The following is a 24610-nucleotide window of genomic DNA, read 5'->3' as shown; positions in this document are numbered from 1 at the left end:
CTATTTCTCTCCGTCTATATTTTCATGGCATGATTTATCAATATTTGATTAATATTGCAGCAAAAGTAAAATAAATTAACATATGCAGATTTAATGAATATCATTTTTTTTTTTTTTTTTTCTTTTTTTTTTTTTTTTTGAGGGGGGGGGGATGGGGGGGAGGTTAATTTTAAATGTTGTCTCAGCAAACAAATTTAATTTCAAAAGTCAAAATGACATTTCCCGTCTCCACCCCCTCCCCTTACCTTTTATGGGGTTTGACTTTAGTGATATAGTGTTTAAGTGGACTTTAACTTGGACTGTTTCAAAGTATATAAGTCTTATTCTCAACCCAGTAAAAAACCAGTGGGCGGTGTGTCGTTGTTTGGAGGCGCTGATATTCTGGGTAAAAAGAAAGACGAACCAAAACCAGCTCCAGCTCCCGCCCAGAAGCAGGTGAGTTAACTCTAATCAATTTTACTGTCTTCAAACTCTCTTTTGCTCTCAGTGTAAATACTTTTAAGGATGATACATTATTTTTCTCTGAAAATCACATCCTTTTGGTTAAGTTGCAAAAATTTGAATTATTTGTATCACTGGATGGCTCAAAATTTTGCAGTTTTACAAAAACAGCATTTTTTTCATATAAATAATGAAAATGACTTTTACTCTATCCTTGAAAATATCAGAAAAATAGAACCCTTCAAAACTAACAACATTTACAGTACATTGTATATATATAGCCTTAGATAGCCAGTGTGCTTATATCATTGATATATGGGTTTGTAGATGACATGTTACTATTGAGGTCAGCTAATTTTAGTACATGTGTTCTGTGTGGCTTAATAAATGTAATGATCATTATTAAACTATAAACTGGAGCTTGTCCATTTATGCAGACAAACAGTTGGTCAGCACTATCAGTGTAGCATTTCAGGCATGAATCAGGATGAACTTACAATGGAAATATTAATACAGACCTCGAAGGGCTTAGTGGGAGCTCATCAGATAGTAAAAAAGATCAGTAGGCCTGCCCTTATTACTTTAACAAATAACCCTGATGCAATTGGTCAAACCAATAAATGAAAACAACCTAAAAAGATTTCAGCAAAGGGAAGTAATTTGAAGAGCTTCTTCAAGTGATTCAGCAGCTCTTGTTTTTAAAATGTCAAGTTTATCTTTCACTTTTTGAGAGTACATAATGATTTATTATGCAACATTATTAAATGTTTAATGTGTATATTAATCATCTCGTTAGGAACCACCAAAGACACAGGCTGCTGTATCTAAAAAATCTCCGCTGTCCCTGTTTGATGATGATGAAGAAGAGGAAGTAGATTTATTCGGAGGAGGAGGAGCTAGTGGGGGTACAAAAGAACCACAGGTTGGTGGTTTATGCAGTAGTATCTGTAGTATTTATAGCACTAGACTTCAATCTTGTATCTATAAGAATATTGTGATCAATTGTTATCAATTATAAAAATAGGAACATTTTTGTGGTAGCTCAGTCTGTAGAGCACAGGTCAACAAAACCTTATAATGGAGATCTGAGATGGTTGGTTCGATGTTCCCTACCTTTGGTGATTTATGTTTCTCAGCAAGGTAAGAAATTGATTGGTCTGTAGTGTTGTGATTTCATCCTTGGGCAAAATATTTACCCCAATTGCTCTGGATGGCACCTGAAAGGCCTCCTGTTTGTTGTTCAGTAGCTAGTAGCTACTAAAAAGAAATCCCACCTCTAATTACCCTGGCTGTACATGCTTAAAGTGTACCCTGAGAGTAATTTTATATTTAGATATAATGTTAAGAATGCCGTAAAAATAATAATAATGAAAACCCCGTCAAAATCGGTCGCCCCAGTGTCGAGTTATTAAAGCTCAAAGTTGTCGATTTTCACCTGTCCGCCCAGACCTAATCAGCCGAATCGTCATTTCCGCGGAATCGAGGCTCTTCTACTCGTGACGTCATAAGTTCAACAGAAATGGCAGTCAACATGACTGACAGTGACAACGACACCGCAACTGAGAGCGATTTGAGCATGAGTTTTGAGGAGTCTGATTATGGTGTGAATGATATGTCTGAAGACGGAATCCAGCCCTACCGATTTGAACTGGAATTACAAGACGATGTATCCAGTGAGGAGGAAAATGACCCTTCGAAAAGTGACGATCGCTTGGGCAACATAGATTGGCACGTACTTCACTGGGTCTCACCAGTAGTCGTGAAAGTAGTCGAACAGTGAATCGTCGTTTCAAAGAAACAAAATAAAATTGGGTGTGGTTTTGGACTAATTTTACTATCTTCAAGTCTCGATCAACAATTTCTGACGTCGGGAAATCGCGTTTGTGCAAGACTATGCATACATTCACGAGGTGTCTGGAATTTTCTTACCGGAGAAGTTTCGTCCGAGGGGAATTTTTCTTTCCAGGGAATTTTCGTAGCACTATGGATATATATAGATAGGGTGTCAACAACCAATTATAACACCCTCCGCTGTGTTAATAATAAAAATTTGATGTTTTAGAAGTTTAAACAAGTATTTGACTGGTTTTTACCCTAGCACTGGTACGCGTCTGTTGTTAGCCGACAGGCGTGTCGCCTCACAGGTGTCACAATTGTTTTTTCCAGCCACAGAGGTGCTAATTACCTAACCTGGCACAGGTGTGATTATGAGTTTAGATGACATCTCTACACTGTGAACTGTGTTTTCAAATCAAGATTGGTGATCTTCTTGTTATTTTTACGATCGCAAAATTAATAACTAAACAACATCGTCTGCTGGAAGATCTAAAAACCAAATACACCTTATACAAACAACATACACACATAACCTATTCTATAAATTCTAATAATTCTATTCTATACTATATAATAGTAGTATGAAAATTCTCGGGGTGAAAATTCCCGTGACCCATTCACGACTAGGCCTTCTCCGAGAATTAGGCGTTCACGATTACGAAGGAATAATATTCCTATGACCGCCCAAGTCATAGGCTAGCCTATCAATTTAAAATGTTTAGATGTAGAATTAATAACAAAATATCAACCTAACAAATATACTTTTATTTAATCAACAATCAGTTTTATTTATCGACGTCATGCATCGACACCCCATCCGTGTTAGTGTTAGGACAACCATACACACCGCTTCCCTCCTCGATAGGAAGCCATTTTAGCGGATTTAAGCGCTAATTCACCGACCCCTCGTTCACTACCTTAGATATTGCGAAGATGTGAAGTACTTTCACGTAAATAAACAAAGAAATTACCACGGAAAATCCCAAAATAGATCACAATCACATGTAGCACAGTAAAGACAATATGGCTGCATCAACAAAAGCATTGAACTTATGACGTCACAGGTTTGGGTGCCCAAAAACGAGGTCAACGCCTCTCAGCCAAAGGTGTGTTTTACAGAAAAGTCGCAATTTCTCAGTAACGGAACATTCCACGGCATTCGCGTTTTCGGCATAGTGTATTTTGTGTGCAGAACTATTTTTCAAGGTCAACATAGCTGACCTCTCAGGGTACACTTTAAGTTCAATATACTAAATAGACTTTTGAAATAAAGAAGCTGTATTTAAATCTGTAAGGTAGTTATTGTTAGGTCACCTGAGACAAAGTGATGGTGTGGTATATATCATAAACATTTTAAATATTTTAATTCTTCCGGAAAGCCCCTGAACTTATTTTACTGAAATTTTACAGTCCTCTTGCCAAAGGTAAACCTAAATTGTAAATCAAATTGACCCCATCCCCAAGAGTCCTGATGAGCAAAGCCAAACAGGGAAGTTGATTGAAATTTCAAAAATCATGTTCTCAATCCTAGGAATCAATTACTTTTAGTATATTAAAGAGCCTTAAGTTGTTTTACCAAAATTGTAAATTTCATGACTCCATGATCTCCCATTTCCGCGTTGGGAGGGGGCAAATTTTCCTTTATATAGGAAAAGTATATTTTTAGCATGATTTATCTATTTTCTGATGAAAATATTCCAGGTTTGGTTAGAAATGTTAATATAGGATGACAGTTTGATAATGCACACGTATTGACCCTGGCTAACCCCAGGAGTTGTGGGGCAGGGTCAAAAAGAGTCTTTCTGACGCAAATATAAAAAACATTTCTCAATACCCAGTTTGATTGTATCTGTTATATACTCTTAATGGATTCAAGAGATTATAAATAATAAATAAATAAATTATTCTGAGTAATTTCTTTTTATTCAGACTTGGTTAGAAGCCTTAACAATTGGGATGACAGTCAATGTTATACACATTTTACGATTACATCACAGATACATCATAATTATCTTAATTTATTAACAAGATTATAACTATGACATGTTACAAGAACAATGACAGCATTGTAACTCTGGTGACTGTTACGGCCCTTGGGCCTTTTGTTTCTTTCTTTTAGGTCAAACCAGCTTCTGCAGGAGGAGGGAAACGAGATTTGTTTGGAGATGAGGATGTACTCTTTGGAGGGGCCGAGGAAGAGTCCCCGGGGGTTAATCTATTTGGTTCTTCTGCATCCCCTGGTACCTCACCGGTGGTAAGTGTTGATCTTTTGTCATACATGTAGGTACTGGTTTCTTCACACAATTCAACATATTTTTTTATTTATATAAATTCATCTAGGGTGTTTTGGAGTTTTCCTGATTACAGCTAATGAAATTATAATTTAATTATAATTCCTTCTCATCTATTTAAACAATCTTCAATATGTGAAATTTTAATTACAAATTTGAATTTCATTTCATTTCAGAATTAAAATGGTTTCAAGTTTCACTGTGTGGTTGTGTTAATGCGCATGTTTTTCAAATATCAGTTCATTTGAACATTTTACAGTGACAGGGTTTAAAATCTCACGTTGTGGTTGTTTATGTGTGCAATATGTTTTCCAAATTTCGATTCATTTAAACAACTTACAATAATTCACATAAAAAAGACTGCAAAATTGCTTTTTTGGATGGTTAAAGCTGCTGCAGTTTTACAAAAACTGAAATCTGAAGGATGTATATTTAGCAAAATTCAAGACACAGTCAATAGCTTTCTTTATAAATTTTTTATGTTCCCCAAAATTTTCGCAAACAATTGCGCTTTGTCTGTCTGTTAATCCATTTTTTTCCTCCCTTCTGCCACTCTCTCCATCCTTTCATGTCCAAATCATAATTTTGCTCACAGAAAAGCAGGGATCACAAAACTTGGTGTATACATTGGTCACAATAATGTTATGTGCATAGTACCTAATTTGGGGCCAGCCATCCTTCAGTAACAGAGTTATTGGCATTTGTTAAACTTTATGTCTGGAGCATAAGTTTGCTTGCATTTTAACGTGGAAAATGAAACTTGTTGTTTACATTGATAATAATAAGACAATGGGTGCAGTGTACCAAAGTCAGGGCCCACAACCCCTTGATTACAGTGTTAGTGTCTTTTGTTAAATTTTTATGTCCATATCGTAGCTTTGCTTTCATTTCTTCAAGTATAATGAAATTTAATCATACTAAGAGAAAGTACAGTGAACCAAATTAACTGCTTGAACCCTTTAATAACAGAGTTCTTGCCCCTGATATTCTTGTTTTTCCAATAAATGTATCTATTTTCAGCAGTTCTATTCCACCCTTGAAAATACTGAAATAATAAAACCCCTCAAAAACGCCTCAGATATAAAAAAAAAAGTTAAGGTGAAAAAATTCAATATCTACTCGTAACACTTTACAGAAGAGTTCGCCTGTTCAGTCGAAGACAGCTCCTGCTCCTAAAGTCCCGGTTGCCAAAGTAACACAGAAAGCATCATCAGGTCTTTTTGATGATGACGATGGTGATGATGATATGTTTGGATCCTCTGTACCGAAGGTTTGTGTAACACTGAGTATAACAGTATTGTGTAACACTGCGACATAGAGTATAACAGTATAAACACTGTGACATAGAGTATAACAGTGTAAACACTGTGACATAGAGTATAACAGTATTGTGTAAGACTGTGACAGAGTATAACAGTATAAACACTGTGACATAGAGTACAACAGTGTAAACACTGTGACTTAGAGTATAACAGTGTAAACACTGTGACTTAGAGTATAACAGTGTAAACACTGTGACATAGAGTATAACAGTATTGTGTAACACTGTGACAGAGTATAACAGTATAAACACTGTGACATAGAGTACAACAGTGTAAACACTGTGACATAGAGTATAACAGTATAAAATCATTACAGGAACTTACAGGAGTATTGTTTTGATATAGGATTTATTAGTGTATAAATATTTGTATCTATGCTGTTCCATGTTAAGGAGCTTAGAGTGTTAACTTTGTCTGTTATTCTGTTACAGATTTGTGTCCATTTATTTATTCTTAAACAGATATAGAACTGAATTTGGTAGGTAGTTGTTATAATTATGATATGCAGGTCCCTAATTTGGTAGGTAGTGTAGAATTATGATATGCAGGTCCCTAATTTGGTAGGTAGTGTAGAATTATGATATGCAGGTCCCTAATTTGGTAGGTAGTTGTTATAATTATGATATGCAGGTCCCTAATTTGGTAGGTAGTGTAGAATTATGATATGCAGGTCCCTAATTTGGTAGGTAGTTGTTATAATTATGATATGCAGGTCCCTAATTTGGTAGGTAGTTGTTATAATTATGATATGCAGGTCCCTAATTTGGTAGGTAGTTGTAATAATTATGATATGCAGGTCCCTAATTTGGTAGGTAGTGTCGAATTATGATATGCAGGTCCCTAATTTGGTAGGTAGTTGTAATAATTATGATATGCAGGTCCCTAATTTGGTAGGTAGTTGTATAATTATGATATGCAGGTCAAGGTTGAAGAATTGTGATAAGAATTTTCACGAAAATTGTATGACCAATATTAGAGACCCTTGCCTGACTCCAGTCAGATTTTAAAAAGAAATCAGCAGGCAATATTTATTTTGGATTCTTTACATTAGATTCTGCAGACAAGATCAGTTTTTTCCCCTGTGTCAAAAGTACATCTATTTGCACAGCAAATAACTCTTAAATAGTGTAATCTTCCGGTTGTGGCTGGTAGGGCATTCTTTACTAAATAGTATGTAGCTGTATCTTATTGGGTCTAAAAACTGTCAACTATTTACTGTGTGTAACATCTTAAAAAGCAACAAAATTATAAAATATTTATAAATAACAAGTTTTTGTTGTTTGTTAATATTCGTGTACAGTCAGCTGTGTGTTGATCCTGGACAAAACCTGAGTACTTAAACCAAACCTCTGGCTCAAACTCGGGGCTATCAATATAGATATATAGTGTTACAGTACAATGGAGTAACAAAGTTATCACTACTAAACAGTAAAGTAGATACGTGTGGGCTTATTACCAGGCATGGGCTTATTACCAGCCATGGACTTATTGCTGGATAAATACTGTAAGTCACAGATAATAGTCTGTAATTTCAGGTACGTGCAGATAGTGGGGCGACACTCCCTGTGGCTGGGGTGACGACGGAGGAGAGCACAGATTCACCGAAGGTCTGAATATAATCGCAAATTATACATCCAGCTTGATTGAAATGACTTTACACTACCAATAATAATACTTCACAATTCTTTCTGTTAATATGAATTACTGATTTTGCATTTTTTATTTTAGAAAGATGAGCCTGCGAAGTCTCGAAAGCCAGTAGGAGGTGTGTCAATTCTTGGGGGCATCAACCCCTTTGCAAACAAACAACAAAGGCCAGCCAGTGAATCAGAGGAAGAAGAGGAAGATGTGATGTCAAAGAAAATTATAGAAGAGGACCTACCAAAACCAGTCAAAACCCCAGTGGTAGCCAAACCATCCCAGTCCGCTCCAAAAGGTACAGGCCAATAAATGTTGTTTTAATATTTCTCTTCCCTAAAATAAAACTTGTAATACATGCATTTACGAGGCTAAAATATACACTTTTTAACTGTCTTTAGCCCTTCAAAATGGAGGAAATAAATATCTTACATGTTGATAACTTTATTCTAAACCCACAAGTAAGGGAGATAACTCAATCATACACCCACAGATATGGGAAAGAACTTTTTTTGGGGAGATGAGTCTCACTTTGGCCTGCAGATACTTGAGAATTCTTTGTAAAACATAATATGGGGATGCTGTGTATTCATGTGTTTATAAAACTGAATGTTTTTTTGGTTTCAGCTGATCCTCTATTTGGGGATGAAGGTGATGATTTGTTTACTGTCTCTAAACCTAGTCCCCAGACCTCCACCAAGTCTTCAAATAAACCTCCTGAGGACGTTTTCAGCCCTAACAAACCAGCCAACAATTCAGTGCCAAAATCCAAACCTTCTCCCTTGTCTATGGATGATGATGAAGACGATGATGACTTGTTTGGTCGTAAGCCTCCACCACTACAAAACGACCCCCCAGTCAAATCAAAGCAGGGGGACTTGTTTGGGTCATCGCCTTCCTCAGAAAGTGACCTCTTTGGCTCATCACCACCACCAGATGAGGAACCAAAAGTGGAGTCACCAAAGGTGAAGAAACCACCAGCAGGAGCTGTATCCATGTTTGGGGGAGTGGATCCATTTGCAGCCATGAAGAAAAAACAGCCTGTGGATAGTAAAAGTAAGTATATTTCAGCTACAGGCTGTGTATTGTATACTGTTTATGGGTGGAATTCGATTGTATGTTGAGATTGGTGTGACCAGATTTTTCTGTGGTCGTTGTTTGGTTAAATTTTTCTTAACCAATTCACTAAGTGGGTTTCAAAATGAGTTAGATAGCACAATATATGACTTACATAAGAAGAAATTGATGTTCAAAAGTGATAAATGATGGAACTCCAGTTTTGCTGTTTTGGTCTGGAATTAATTGCAAAAAAAAAAAAAAAAAAAACGAAAAAAAGAAAAAAAATTTAGTTTTTCGCCATGGATCAGAAAACAAAAGAAGATAACTTTAATATTAAACTGGCTAGAATTGGAGAAGATATGTCAACAGAATGCTCTGTATGATAGAAAAAGAATCCTTTATTAATGGTGATTAGGATAGTCTTTTATTTTTTAACTTGGTGAAACTTTGTACTAGATATCAAATCAGTATATCAGTGTCATTTATCATTTATGTGTAAGTAAATGACACAAGTATAACTTGTTCAAACTTTTTTCATTACTAAGCTGTGAAAAAAAATATTTTAAGAATTTTGTTACCTCATTCATGTAACAATTAATAGAAATAACAAATCAATTTTCATGTGATATTTGTTTTTTACAGAAGCACCAGATGGACAAACAGAAGAAGAGGTAATATTCCTGTTTTGAATAGTGTATTTTGCCAAGACTTCATCCTGTTTTTTTTTTTTTTTTTTTGCATTTTGCAACTTAATTAACTTCCTAACGAGCTGAAGCCTGATTTCAGAAAGGATTTTGTTCAGATTTAATTCATAGAACAATTGATCTTAACAGTATCCTAAAAATGTTGAAAATGAGTATGAAATTTCAATACTTAATTGAACAATTTGAATGTCAGAAATTGTAGTTACTTATGATGTAATACCCAAGGCCTTACCTTTATTTAGTTTGACTTAATACAACTTAAATTTCTAATGACATATAACTTAAGACAAAAATTAATTTTGAAGTTTAAAATTTTCAAAATATATTTTTCAATAAAATTTGAATTAAGATAATGTTCATGATACTGTGATAAAAATGTTATTTCTGGATGTGTTGGAGAAATCAGGCGAGGCTTCCCCGAGTTTCTTTGTTGAGTTCTGTCTTGTATGCCTTAGGTTTCTTATAGATTTGTGCGGTAGGTTCTTAATAAAAGGTTCTGCTTTTTGTGTTAAAAGTTCAGCCTAGTGATGTAGAGTTTTTGCCAAGTGCAGTAGAGATTCTTTAATGCTTTGTGTCTTGAATGTTTCTTAATAAACCTTGTTTTAATTTCTGTATTATATAGATATTAGATACTGTTAACATTGAAAAATATGGGACAACACTGTCATCATAGTTTGTAGTTTTTGCCGTGGTGCGGCATCCATCGTCAGTCCGTCGTTTCTGTGGCATCAGCTTTTCACTTCAAACAACTTCTTCTCAATAATGAAAAGTCGCAGGGTACTGATTCAGTACCCTGCGACTTTTCATTATTGAAAAGAAGTTGTAAAGTGATATTGGGCCTGTAACATGTTGGGATGGAGGGCTACCTAGTTTGTTTAAATGAATGACCTTGACTTACTTTCAAGGTCACAGGGGTAAAATGTATGAAAATCTTCTAACAACTTCTTCCCATTAACTGAAAGGCTCAGGGTACTGATTTTGGACTTGTGGCATGCTAAGATGAAGTGCTACCAACTTTGTTCAAATGAATGACTTTGACCTACTTTCAAGGTGATTTTCTAAATCTACCCGATTCTCCACCTTATAATAAACAGATGCATTGTATATTTTTATCTATAATGAAGATTGGCCTTAAACACTATCCTGTCTTCCCTCTGAAACTTCAAATAATTCCTGGATATGACCTTACAACTAAAACAAACCTTTATACTGTACTATCTAGTGAAATCAGTGCTTACTTTTTCTCATTGGCCATCCACTCACAGTCCCTATCTTAATGCTATACTGACAGTGTCAATCTACAGAATAATTACAGTATAACCTGTTCCAATGAATGACCATGTTGATCTGCATTCAACATCACCCTGGCCAAATTTGTTGAGAACATTTATAACAACTTATTCTGAATGACCAGAAAATCTTAGATATTGAAACCTCATCAATAATATTCTGATATAATGGCTTCTAAGTGTGTTCAACTGCATGGCCTTGTTAAACTTTCATCATCACCAGGTAAACTGTTTTAAATTCTTGTTCAGTAACTTTTAACGTTACACATCTTAATGTCAACAAACAGGTGAGCAATGCAGGTCCATTTGGCCTCTTGTTATGTTCAAAACACCGAACACAAGTTTTGTTTTCCAGAATTTTTTTTAATGTTTATCAGTACAGAATATTGCCCAATCCTTCCTATCTTGGAAAGACACTCCTGATATTGGGCACCAAATTAGATCTAAAGTTATAGAAAATTTTCTAAAGTGTTCATATCATCTCCTAAATATAATTTGACTACCAGAGAAAGTAGCTTGCAATACAGTGTTAATTTTTAAAAATATTGAAATATTCATAGATGTACTTTTTTATGCTTGAAATTTTGAATTTGTGAAATCTTCCGTATAAAAATTTCAGAAAGTGACCAAAGACTGGACAAAAGGTTTATTTTCTTTGGGGTCAATTTTGCTATTTTTAGTAAAATTTTGACACCTTGGTTTGGCTATGTCATATTTTCACCGTTTAAGATTAGGAACCCAAAAGGACTTACATTATATAACTCTTTCTCAATTGTCATTTTAGTATCCATCATTAAATCTTAGGGTGAGAAAACCAAAATATATAGAGACAATGGCAGAAAAGAAACTTTTGTTCTAAATAGTATTTTAATGTACCAGTAACTGTGCTGTCATACATAATGTTAATGTGTTTGTCCCATTAATGTCTTTTATTTAGTAGATTATACCTATCTTTAGTGCAGTTTAGTGGCTTCTTAACTGTTGTAGTGTTGTGCTGTGTGTGCTTGGCTTACTGACTATCGTGTTGCCTTTTTCCATTAGCCCTCAGCATCTGTAACTGAAAAGGAAACTTCACCTAAGGGGAGAGAACTCCCATCTCCAACTAAACAGCCAGAACCTCCTTCTCCAAACAAGGGGTTTTCACCTTCTTCTCCAACCAAGGGGCCAGGGCTAGGGTCTCCAACCAAGGGACCTGAGCAAAGGTCTCCAACAAAGGGCCCAGTTGGTAAAATAGGAAAACTCAAGGTACGGATCGTCAGGACAGTTCTTCCTGAGCTGAAAAGTTTTCTCTTTTTTCAGAATTGGAATCTGAAAAATAAAGATCCATTAAAAGAAAAGAGTACAGTAGAATGATTTATTTTTGTAGGGGCTGTTGAATATTTGGTTACCTTTATTCTAGGATCTTTTATATGTCCACGAAATGATAAAGAGACAATACTGACATGATTTGTAGTACCACTGGTAACATAAGTAAGATTTATTTAAGAGATTAAGAGCTAACGAAAAAATTTTTTTAATTTTGTGAAACCTCAAAATCTTAACCCCAGGAATAGTACTTCATTTTCTTAGTGGATACAGGTATAGACTGGTACAAAATCAAGATATCAAGTAACTGTGTTTGGGAAGTTCAGTATAAATGATCAGCCAGCTCTTTATGATAAAACCGATAAATGATTTTTTATGTTAATATAAACAGCATTTACAGAAATCTAACGAAGACGTTTCAGAGCCTAAAAGTGTATTTTTCGCAGATAGATTATGAAATGATAGATGATCTACCACACTGACTTCGCTGATGTAGTGGTGATAGTGATGACATATTTTGTTACAGGCAAACATAGGAATTAATCCAGCAGCCCTTCTCCCCGGGGCGGCCCCACCAGTGAAGGAGCCGGAACCTGTCGCTATAGGATTTGATCAGCCTGCTGAAGTTAAAACTCTACACAGTGCCTCCAAGGTAGAGATGGAAAATATTTTACATGTCTCATAAGACATGATTACTCAGTCACTACAGACACCTTACACAATACAGGATGTTTCTCTGAAAAATATTCTGCATGTATTTTCTGGTGATTAAAATTATAAAATGATGGTTTGTATATGTAAAATGACATCAGATCAGGTAAATTTGTACTGTATTCTAAAGAAAAACGATTTACTTTAAGTAAGTAAGAAAAAAAAAACAGAACAATTTACCTAAAATAAATGTCACTTAAACATGTATTTTCAAAAATATTTTGCCAAAGTCTTTGATAATTAGAAGATATGTGATATTTTCTATTTTTCCAGGATCGTGCAAGAATACAAACAAAGCGCCGCCCTCCAAGTCGTGTGGCTCGGCAAACACAGGTAGACAGTAGCGGTAGTGATCTATTTTCACCTTCAGCACCACCTAGTGGAAACATCACCAAAGAAATGCCAAAAACCGTTGTGAATGACCGAGTGCCCCAACTGACCTCCGATCTTTTTGGTAATGATGACTTATTGAATGGTGGTTCTGCAATCCCTGTGAAACCAGCTCCTTCTGTAGAAGAAAATGACATATTCTCCAGTGGAGCTTTCTCTTCTGGTACTAAAGTTACCAAATCAAAAAAGGTGGATGATGATGATTTGTTTGGAAGTCCGACCAAATCAGTTGTGAAGTCAACGGTTAGTGAGGATATTTTTGATGTGTCTTCTAGTAAATCGTCAAAGAAGAAAAGTGCAATATTGACCAATGACGATGACGATGATTTATTTGCATCAAAATCATCTAAAAAATCTGTAAAGTCGTCTGTCGTAGATGATATATTTTCATCGCCAAAAGTGTCAAAACAGTTACCGGAGGATGATGATTTATTCGCTTCCAATCCAACCACAAAGGGAGATAAATCTAAAGTTCAGCCATTTAATGAAGTATCAAAAAATGATTTCCAAGGTGATGGTGATATATTTAAGGATGCTAACACACCCAAAAAACCAGGTATGTGTAGATTTTATATATAGTGTATCTAAAACAGCAGGTACTTATGTGGTAAGATTTAAATAGTAAAATTAAATTTTGATGGTCTTTGGTCAAAGGGTCAAAGGTCACACCTGACCCCTTGGGAAGATTGATAAGGCTTTATGATTATTTATTTTTTCTGTGGTGTGTTTTTACAGAAACAAAACCTGAGGTTGAAAAAAATCACATGAACAATGATGATATATTTGCTGGAGCCACAGACACTGTGAAAAAGGTGGAAAAACCAACTCCAGATGAGGTAAGTAATAAATAATTTAATGTCTTGCTGAGTTTCAAGAGGGTGTCATTTTCATGGTGCAGTCCCACCACATTTGTTGCGGTGGAAATTGTGTTTCACAATGGACAAATTAGAAAAAAAAATTATGTGTAGAGGAAAAAAAGGTAAGATTTTAATTAACATTTGAGAGTAGACATTATCCTTATAGCCCCTCTAGCCCAAAGGACCAAGTAAGCTTGGGGACAGCATAGCATCTATCTTCAATCGCCAATCAATTTGTTTGGCATCCAGCGTCTGTCATCTTGTCCTTTGAATTGCTACTAGACTTAGCAGATTTTAACTATATTTGGTCTGAAGTATCCTTAGGGAAAAGGGAACCAATTTTGTATTTTCAATTTCTTTAAAATATATCTTGTTCTGCAGGAATTGCAGGATATTGTCTTGGTCTGAAGCATCCTTGAGTGAATAGGAATTGATTTTGTATAAACAATGGGTCTAGGGGCTTCCTGGGTTGAGAGTGGTGGGACCCAATAGGGGAAATAGATCAGTTTTTTAAGATCATACTCCTTCTTCATGAAAGATTACATTTTGCCCATATTAAGTCTGAGGCATCCTTTGGTTAAGAGGAATCAGTTTTGTAGAAATGGGATTTAGGCCGTTTGGTGCTGGAGGGCCCAATAGTGAATGCGCAGATTTTGTCCAAATTTGGTATGGGTCATGCTTGGATGAAGGGGATCAATGTATGTAGAATAAAGTACAGCCCCCTAGGGTAGGAGGGGTTAGGCCAAATAGTGGAAATAGAACAAATATTATAAAATATTTCCCCAGTTGGAACTGAAGACATCCTTAGTGAAAAGAACTAGGTTTTGTACAAAACAGTACATTTAACCCTCTTTGGGAGGAGAGGAAAGCTTATTATGGGAAAATAGATAGAATTGTTTTGAGTACTTTCCTATGGTTTAAATTATTCAATTTCATCAAATAAACCAGGTGAGTGATACATAATGGGCCACATGGTTTTTTTTGTTTTTGTTTTTAATTTGGAACACTCCTATTTCTGCAGTTACAGCAAAACCTTGCTAACATGTCCTATTTTCCTGAGAACTTGTGCGTGTATACCAACATTTTATCTATCTCTTAATGTTTGAATGCAGATAAAAGTTTGTACCTGTGAAGGAAGAGAGAGTCATTATACATACATAAGGGTTTACATTATTCAATTAAGATTTTGGAAAAAAATAAAACCCGAATTCCACAATCCATTTTCAGGATGATGACCTGTTTGGAAAGCCCTTAGAAAAAAAGAAGCGCCAAGTGAAGAGAGCTCCCAAGACGAAAGACGAAGATTTATTTAAAGACAACACAGACATTTTTGCTGACGTCCCCGCCTCTAAACCGAAGGAGAAGAAGAAGAAAAAGACTGCAGCAACCGGCTCTAAGAGTTTGTTTAAAGACACAGATGGTTTAGGTATGTTAAGGATATTACTGGTTTACTGCGGTTTGTTCATCCCAGGATGTGGATAAAATGAAGAACATTTAAAATTCTAGATCTTTCAGAAAATTAATCCTTGTTGTGCTAAGTCCATGTTTGGAAAAACAAGATGGTCAACATCTTTTAATAAGCTTTATTTATTTTACAACAATTGCAAAACAAGTTTTTGAAACTTATATTAACCACTCTTGTTGACCCTGATGGAAGCACGGGGAGGGTCTTACTGTGGGAGGAAACTGAATTACCCAGGGAAAACCAGTGTGGTCGGACAGGTGACCCCCTACCTTTTCACATCCATTCCGGGTATCGAACCATGGACGGCTAGGTGAAAGGCCAGTGTGTTACCGCTGTGCCGCCCCGACCACCCAGATGGTCAACAAGTGGTCATTTTATTTTTGACGGTCATATATGGTTTGTTGTCACCTTTTCTCTACTTTTGTTTGGTGAATCTTTCTCAAACTTCATATCTAGTTTTGCATTGGTCCCTAGTTATGTGTATTCAGTATTGGGGTAGATAAAAAACAACAAGATGGCTAGTAGACAAGTCATCGTCGATTTTCACAATGAAAGTTTTCTTTTGCTCTTTCATGCAAAGTGTTGGATGGATCCTTCTTAAATTTCATTTGAAGATTATATTCACTTTGGTCCCTAGTTGCTCCCTATTTGGTTTTGATATTGATTGGCAAAACAAAGTAGCTGAAAAATGGCTGTATTGGATTCATCAAAGAAAGATTGTTATCGCTATTTCTTGGAAGTTACTGTAGGAACCATACTCTAATTTCATACGTAGGTATTTGTCTATAGTTATGTCCTACTGGTTTTAGGACTGATGAAAATACAAAATCACTTACAGGTGGCCATATTGGATTTTTAAAATGAAATTTCTTGAGAAATGGCTGCAGTGAAAGTTCTGTTATTTGTTAAGATATTGGAAGGATCTTTCTCAAATTAGTAATTGTGTTGGCCTTACTTCCTACCTGTGCTCTTTTGATTATAGAACTGATCAAAAATTCAAAATGGCCATTTGGCCACCATCTTGGGTTTGACAGTTTAAAATACTTATCACTATTTCTTAAGAGGAATTTTCAAATTTCATTTAATTAAGAGAAAAACAGCGGAAAAAAGAGGAAAAAAGGGAAAGGATCTAAAAGAACATAAAAAGATCAAACAGTGGTGGGTGACAAGATCCCTTTGGGATCCTTGTCAAAATAATGTCGCAGTGTTTGATCCCTGCTATATGCCTCGTAGGTATGTTGGAAATCTTTTTTAAGGGTATTTATTGATGATTCAAAAGTGTTTTCAGGAGTAAGAAATCTTTTAGAAAGTGTAAGGTACTGATTTGTGTAAAAGTAAATTATCTTTCCTTGTTGTAGACGACATTTTTGGTAATACTACATCCAAAACCAAGGCGACCAAGAAGGAGAAGACCAAGAAAACCACACCAGCTGCTGAGAAAAAGACTGCTGTTGATTCTAATGATATATTTGATGATCCCCTCGGCAACATGTAAAAAACCAATCCTGATTTCACAAGATGGCCTCCATCGAACTTTAAAACAAAATACCCTTGTAATGTACTTGAAGATGACCTTGACTAAAAAATTGTTCACCGTCATCTTTGACCTTGACATTTTGCAAATTGTGAACTATTTAACTATGACCTTTATATTGAACGTTTCACCTTGATGATAACCATCTGTAAGTGGTGAATTTTGAATTTGGTGATGAAACAGCCATTATCAGTTTCCGTGGCGAGGTATCCATGACTACACTCAGTCACTCAGACTGTCAACAAACCATCAATGTGTTGAATAAGAAGAAAGTTTAAGTCGTTTGCTTTGATAAGTTTCTAGGGCATTTGTTTTCTTGGATATATGTTCAGGTTCATTAGCCATAAGTTATGATAACAAAACCTTGTGTTATAATTTCTGTGATATAGTTTGATATATTTTAGTATTTATTAGATTAGATGCTGACAGTGTCACTCATATGGAGGACATCTTAAAATTATGTACAGATTTTGATTGCTGTAAAACCTCTGTACAGGTTTTGATTTCTGTAAAACCTCTGTACAGGTTTTGATTTCTGTAAAACCTCTGTACAGGTTTTGATTTCTGTAAAACTACTGTACAGATTTGGATTTCTGTAAAACTACTGTACAGATTTGGATTTCTGTAAAACCTCTGTACAGATTTTGATTTCTGTACAACCTCTGTACAGATTTTGATTTCTGTAAAACCTCTGTACACATTTGGATTTCTGTACAACCTCTGTACAGTTTTTGATTTCTGTACAACCTCTGTACAGATTTGGATTTCTGTAAAACTACTGTACAGATTTGGATTTCTGTACAACCTCTGTACAGATTTGGATTTCTGTAAAACCTCTGTACACATTTTGATTTCTGTACAACCTCTGTACAGATTTGGATTTCTGTAAAACTACTGTACAGATTTGGATTTCTGTAAAACTACTGTACAGATTTTGATAAAATTTTGGAAGAACCTTCCAGGACCAAAGATAAAACTGAAATCATTAATTGTATGGTCACAGCTTGTAAGGGCAGGACAAATATGGGTAGAGTTGTCCTCTTCAGACCTACATCATTTTCACTTTACTGTTAGAAGTCTATATCTGATGAAGGACAACTTAATATACGTTTACATTTTTTTGAAAGTCAGATGAATTGTTTTCCCCTGAATTCAATTTTTTCTTTCATTTTGCCTCCGTTTTATTTTGTTGAAATCAATACTATTGATTTAGACAGTTTGGTTTCTCTGGAATCACCTCAACCCAAATAATTAAATCATTGGTGTGTTTTAATATTAAAGTTAATATTTTTCACAGAAATTTCATCAATGGTTTCCTAGAATGTACTTTTTAATATAGTGGAAACCTTATGATCTGGAAGGCTGTGGGTCCATGGGAAAACTGTTTCATTTATCTTGAGTTTTTTATTTAAGCGAGTAGAATGTCTGGTGTGATGTCTAGCCAGTACCCATAAAATATGAATCAAATGGAGTCCTTGAGTGATACGAGTGTGAAATAACGAGGTTTGACCATATATAGGACGGGTACTTAGACTTACGAAATATTCTATTTATATCTGCCCAGTGGGTAGATATATAAATCAAAAGTGTATGTTGGATTCTTTTACTGAGCAGCAATAGCAATGGGGGTGGGCTTATTACTGGTGATGGGGCTAAATACTGAATATATACAGTACTACGTCACATTTATAAATACAGCCTGGCATGGTACTACTTTTTTATTTACTAAAAAGTAGTGAGGAGTGTCGTCGTTATCTCGTCTGTCCAATCCTTTGTCCTGTTGTAACTATCTTCTCATTAGAAAGCTCTGTTATAATGGCACTCTTTGTGATTAAAAATTTGATGGATGAAGGGAGATATCGGCATTGCCATAAATGCGCAGTAGTAATGGCTGATACTTAAGAACAATGACAAACTAGAGACCTAACAGAGATAGCATTCCTGTGATGTCTGGTACACTGTGTCAGCCATCTCAAACAGGCAATACTCTGGTACCCAGGTTATTGTTAAATGTTTTAACAGAGAAACAGAAGACATCACCTTCTTCACTTACATCCTTAGAGTTTACTAAGAAATGTATTGTATCAGTATTAGCTAGAGTACCACATGTTTAAGCTTTACTAACTGTTAAATATGGGGTGGTGGTGGCCATGTGGTTGACGCGTCAGGCCCTTTTTATCACTAGGCCTCTACCTTTAGGTCATGGGTCAAGGTCTAAGCGGGACAGTCCCAAGGTACTGGTCACAGATCAATGGTTTTTCTCCGGGAACTCTAAATTTCCTCCATCATCCAAACCTGGCACGTCCTTAAATAACCCTGGCTGTTAATGGGACATAAAGCACCAATAAACATAACTATTAAATACTGTAAAGCAGGTTATTATTGAGAAATTCTTTTTGTGAGGATGGAATTTGAAATTTGATATTTGAAAGATGTCAATGAAAAAATTAACATAGAAAATTTTTGTTCATTTCTTGACTAAGAAATACAACCATTTGATGATATGTTCTTGAGTGGTAAAATTCTCCATTCCCTCCAAAGTAAAATCTCTCCTGCCCAAGTGTAAAATACAACATTCCTTGTGTAATACACTGTTGTTATAGATGTATGTAAATACATTGTTAAATATATATATCTTTATTGAATAGAAATAAATGTATTTTGATTGGCTAAAACTTTGTGTACCTTTTATTTTTGATTGATCGGTTTTAACAGACCACTTGAAATGATTTACCTTCTTTGTTTTATACCTCATTCATTTTAGTGTCTGTATGATGCTACTAGTTGCTCCTGTCAATATTCTAGTATAGAAAGCAAATGGGCCTATGTGATATATTGTGACATCATTATACCAGCCTGAGTTATCCCCCTTTGTAGAAAACTCACTGTGGACAGAGATAGAAAAGCCTTCAGGATGTCTGCTGATTGATTTCGTTGTTTGTTTTTGCAGGGTTTTTTTTTAATGTGAATTTTTCATTTCGAAAAACATAGTGTATTTGTTTTTATTGCTTTTCTAAGAACTTATTCATTGTTTATTGTAACAAGATTGATACTTGTATAAAACAAACTTTAAATTAACCATCATGTTAGGTAGATTTCTTACAATAACAATATAACAATTATTATATATCTCTTCAGGATATGGATGTTTACCCTCAAGGCCATGCAATATTTGTTAAATGTATGATAAATGTTGTGAAGGTTGAAGATCTTCATTCAAGAGAAACGTTATCTTAATAGTCAGGTTGTATCAAGTGGACAGGTGCCTATCTTAATAGTTGTATCAAGTGGACAGGTGCCTATCTTAATAGTCAGGTTGTATCAAGTGGACAGCACCATAATAGTTAGGTTGTATCAAGTGGACAGGTGCCTATCTTAATAGTTAGGTTGTATCAAGTGGACAGCACCATAATAGTTAGGTTGTATCAAGTGGACAGGTGCCTATCTTAATAGTCAGGTTGTATCAAGTGGACAGGTGCCTATCTTAATAGTCAGGTTGTATCATGTGGACAGGTGCCTATCTTAATAGTCAGGTTGTATCAAGTGGACAGGTGCCTATCTTAATAGTCAGGTTGTATCATGTGGAGAGGTGCCTATCTTAATAGTCAGGTTGTATCATGTGGACAGGTGCCTATCTTATACTTAGTTGTATCAGGTGGACAGGTGCCTATCTTAATAGTCAGGTTGTATCAAGTGGACAGGTGCCTATCTTAATAGTCAGGTTGTATCATGTGGACAGGTGCCTATCTTATACTTAGTTGTATCAGGTGGACAGGTGCCTATCTTAATAGTCAGGTTGTATCAAGTGGACAGGTGCCTATCTTAATAGTCAGGTTGTATCAAGTGGACAGGTGCCTATCTTAATAGTTAGTTGTATCAAGTGGACAGGTGCCTATCTTAATAGTTAGTTGTACCAAGTGGACAGGTGCCTATCTTATAGTTAGGTTGTATCAGGTGGACAGCACCTTAATAGTTAGGTTGTATCAAGTGGACAGCACCATAATAGTTAGGTTGTATCAAGTGGACAGGTGCCTATCTTAATAGTCAGGTTGTATCAAGTGGACAGGTGCCTATCGTAATAGTCAGGTTGTATCAAGTGGACAGGTGCCTATCTTAATAGTCAGGTTGTATCAGGTAGACAGCACCTTAATAGTTAGGTTGTATCAGGTGGACAGCACCTTAATAGTCAGGTTGTATCAAGTGGACTGGTGCCTATCTTAATAGTTAGGTTGTATCAAGTGGACAGGTGCCTCCGTAAAGCAAGACATTTCTGTCAAACGAAAACACGTCTTGAGTGAATAGACAGCTTCAGAGGATGCATTCTGAAGAGAACACATGTCTTTACACAGTAAGTCTTAAATGAACAGGCAACTGAAGTGGGCAAATTCACAAGAAATCACATGATTTAACATGACACGCCTTATGAGAACAGGCAATTACAGAGGACACACTCTCGAGAGAACACACATCTCGAAAAACAAGTGAGAAAATGGGTCTCCAGAAAAAAAACATCAGGAGAAGACTGTCTCAAAAACTGATATCTCAAGAGACAGCGTGTCTAAAGATCATTAAGAACGATAATCATGTTGTTTTACTTTAATGTTAGGCTACAGTAGAGTTATGTCCCTTTAACACATTCCCATTGTAGGACAATAACTTATTTATGAGTTCAGATCCAGCACTTTTTGTGATTGATTGCTATGAATTGATGTTGTGATATTTCCATCAATCACCCCGCTTTCTTTTTGGTACAAGGGGTCAAGAAACCTAGTATCCATGATAGAAAACTTGACGGTGTTGTCTTCACACCTCCTGACTTGATGTTGTCACTAAGAGAATGTTGATGTTAATTTTCAAGTAAAATTGTAGAACAACACAAGAACAAGATATCAACAAAACTGAATTTTATAAATGCCAATACCATGTAGTTTAGTTCTTGTCAAGTTCAGCTAAAACATTATCAATTTGATGAATAGGATTTTTATGATAACAGCATAGAGTTATCCTTCTTGGGACCAACTTGTGTCCTTGGTGAGATCATGTGACATGTCATGTGACTGAGAAAGTTCATCTGATATGTCATGTGATCTAGAAAGTTCATGTGACAGAGATGAATCCTGTGAGCCCTGTTGGAAATCATCTTGCTGAAGCCTGAGATGGACACTCTCCATAGCCTTGGCATGTGAAGCCACATCATGTGACACTGCTACATTTCCTTTTGTATGTGAATTCATATCTATGTCTGAAGTATGTGAAACACCAGGACTGTCCATCAGATGGGGAACGTTCCCTGAAGTCTCAAAACCTAACAGAGAACTACTTTTATCCAGTTGCCACAGCAACATTGACCTACTTTTATCTAGGTCACATGATAACAGTGATCTAGTTTTCTCCACATCACTTGAATGTTGTGTAGATTCTTGAGATGTTTCATCGCATTCGTCTTTGGTGTCCTGTTTCTTTTGACTGATTCGTTTTTCCCTCTGTCGCTCATTTTTCCACCATATTTTAATCTTTGCTGCCGTTATCTTTGGTCTTTCTAAGCGAACATGACCTTTATTGAGTTCTTCAGCGAAGGATTTGAATTTTGCATTTGTTGGATTTTTACATGATTTGTACCATTGTCTCAGGACTGGAACTTCATGCTCCGGGTGGAATGTCATTCTAGTATCTTTAGGGATGGACTTGTCATTAGAGAAACCTGCAACAAAATGTAACTTCAACAAAGACATTCTGATATATAGTTTACTACTCTGTTAATTTTGTAATGATTTTAAAAATAAAATTTTCAAATTCTGTTACTGCGTAGTCTGAATTGAAAAAACATGAAGATGTTCTGACATATGGTCTACAACTATGTTAATTTTGTAATGATTTAGGAATAAAAATGTTCAAATTCTGTTACTGTGTAGTCTGAGTTAAACAAAAATGTGGCATGCATGTTACATGGTCAGTTACAGTCAGTCCTGTTAAGTATACAGACACCACAATCAAATATAATGTGTTGTATGATATATAGGTCATATGATATTTAACATGTCCTGTGATAGGTCATGTGATATGTAACATGTCCTGTGATAGGTCATGTGATATGTAACATGTCCTGTGATAGGTCATGTGATATGTAACATGTCCTGTGATAGGTCATGTGATATGTAACATGTCCTGTGATAGGCCATGTGATATGTAACATGCCCTGTGATTGGTCATGTGATATGTAACATGTCCTGTGATAGGTCATGTGATATGTAACATGTCCTGTGATAGGTCATGTGATATGTAACATGTCCTGTGATATGCCATGTGATATGTAACATGCCCTGTGATTGGTCATGTGATATGTAACATGTCCTGTGATTGGTCATGTTATATGTGACATGTCCTGTGATTGGTCATGTTATATGTAACATGTCCTGTGATAGGCCATGTGATATGTAACATGTCCTGTGATTGGTCATGTGATATGTAACAGGTCCTGTGGTAAAGGGAAAGTCTTAAGTTTATACCTACCTTGGATTTTTTGGATATGTATTTTGTACCAATCCCCAAACTCGCGACATTTCTCGCTGCTGAGCTTACTCACATACTTCCAGTTAGCTATGTTTGAGATGGTAGACTAGAAGAAAAGAAGATATATTGAAGCTTATAAGTCAGAGTGAAGTGTTTTTCAGAATTTATGTAGGAACATAGAAACATAGAATAAAGAAAACAATGTCTTATATTCTACTTTTATTTGTTTATACAAATAAAACTAATTGACGCAGATGGTAGCATGCATTTTTAGGTCTGATGTTTTATCATAAGTAGGAGAAGTGAACCACTAACTTTGGGCTTCACTCTAGGTTCTGTAGACCTATACTCCACTGACTGGGCTGTCACTGGGTACAGTTATTTTGATGCAATAGAGTGAATGACAGACAAGCTACATTTTTTTAAAAAGTTTAAATTTCTCTTGTAATTACATTATCACATCATGGATAAAGATTTTCATGGGTACTACATACATGTAGCCCTACACATAATGTAAAGTATGTGTGTCTTGCTTTAGGTATCAAGCAGAAATTACCATATCTATTAGTCAGGTGAGTGTTTAGGCCTACAAGCCTACTGTATTTTCTAGGTTTGGTTATTGAAAGTCAAGAAAGTTTCTACACAACAAATACCCAGTGTTATAAAGTGACCTCTCTGCCACTAGATAAAAAAACCTTGTTGTTATCCTGATAACTGGTTTTGAAAAGAGCCATTCTCTCCAATTTTTTTATTGAAATGAAAAAAGTCAAATATACTGTATAATAAGATATTTTTGTTGGATTTCAATTTTGTGGTTTCACAAAAATATGTCCTTTGCAAATGATTTTGTGCTCATAAAATCCATGCCAATTTTATCCTGTTAACCTTTTCATGAAATTATAAACTCATCGAAAAAGAATTATCACAATTTTAAGGAAAAAAACTCCACTAAAATTAATGATTTATCAGTATCAAGTCTACCTGAGAATTTTGGTTTATTTTAACTTTACCTGAGTAAGTGGACACTCTTTAGCCAGAGCTGACTGACTGGTCTCCTTGAGAAGAGAGAGGACAGCACACCGTACTGAGTGGTCAGTCCAGGTGTCCGGCACGGTGAACCCAGGGGCACTGTAAGTAAAGGAAACAAACCTGTAACAGCTAAAGTCAAGGATTAGAAGTTTATCCTCTGTTAAAGTAAAGTTATATAGATAAACAACTTTAATGTATAAATTCACTATCTTTAATAAAAATATAAGAC

General features: G+C 35.6%; 1 protein-coding gene across 1 annotated transcript in view; it reads left to right on the top strand.

Moving 5' to 3' along the window:
* Positions 1-19517, top strand: part of LOC132548333 (WASH complex subunit 2C-like) — a 36846-nt gene extending 17329 nt beyond the window's left edge. Inside the window, exons 22-35 of the mRNA XM_060212190.1 lie at positions 336-435; positions 1238-1363; positions 4397-4531; positions 5704-5838; positions 7426-7497; positions 7619-7826; positions 8156-8584; positions 9230-9258; positions 11622-11825; positions 12412-12537; positions 12870-13542; positions 13722-13822; positions 15071-15269; positions 16667-19517. Coding sequence (XP_060068173.1) covers positions 336-435; positions 1238-1363; positions 4397-4531; positions 5704-5838; positions 7426-7497; positions 7619-7826; positions 8156-8584; positions 9230-9258; positions 11622-11825; positions 12412-12537; positions 12870-13542; positions 13722-13822; positions 15071-15269; positions 16667-16803 — 2674 coding nt within the window. The 3' untranslated portion in view covers positions 16804-19517. The remainder of the gene's footprint in view (positions 1-335; positions 436-1237; positions 1364-4396; positions 4532-5703; positions 5839-7425; positions 7498-7618; positions 7827-8155; positions 8585-9229; positions 9259-11621; positions 11826-12411; positions 12538-12869; positions 13543-13721; positions 13823-15070; positions 15270-16666) is intronic.
* Positions 19518-24610: the final 5093 nt, after the last annotated feature.

The sequence above is a fragment of the Ylistrum balloti genome, unplaced genomic scaffold (assembly GCF_031769215.1).
Source record: "Ylistrum balloti isolate Yb309-2 unplaced genomic scaffold, AGI_CSIRO_Ybal_v1 Utg370008, whole genome shotgun sequence".
In the NCBI taxonomy this organism is placed as follows: domain Eukaryota; kingdom Metazoa; phylum Mollusca; class Bivalvia; order Pectinida; family Pectinidae; genus Ylistrum; species Ylistrum balloti.
Note: the sequence above shows the minus strand (reverse complement) of the source record. Positions and strands in the feature narration are given on the sequence as shown.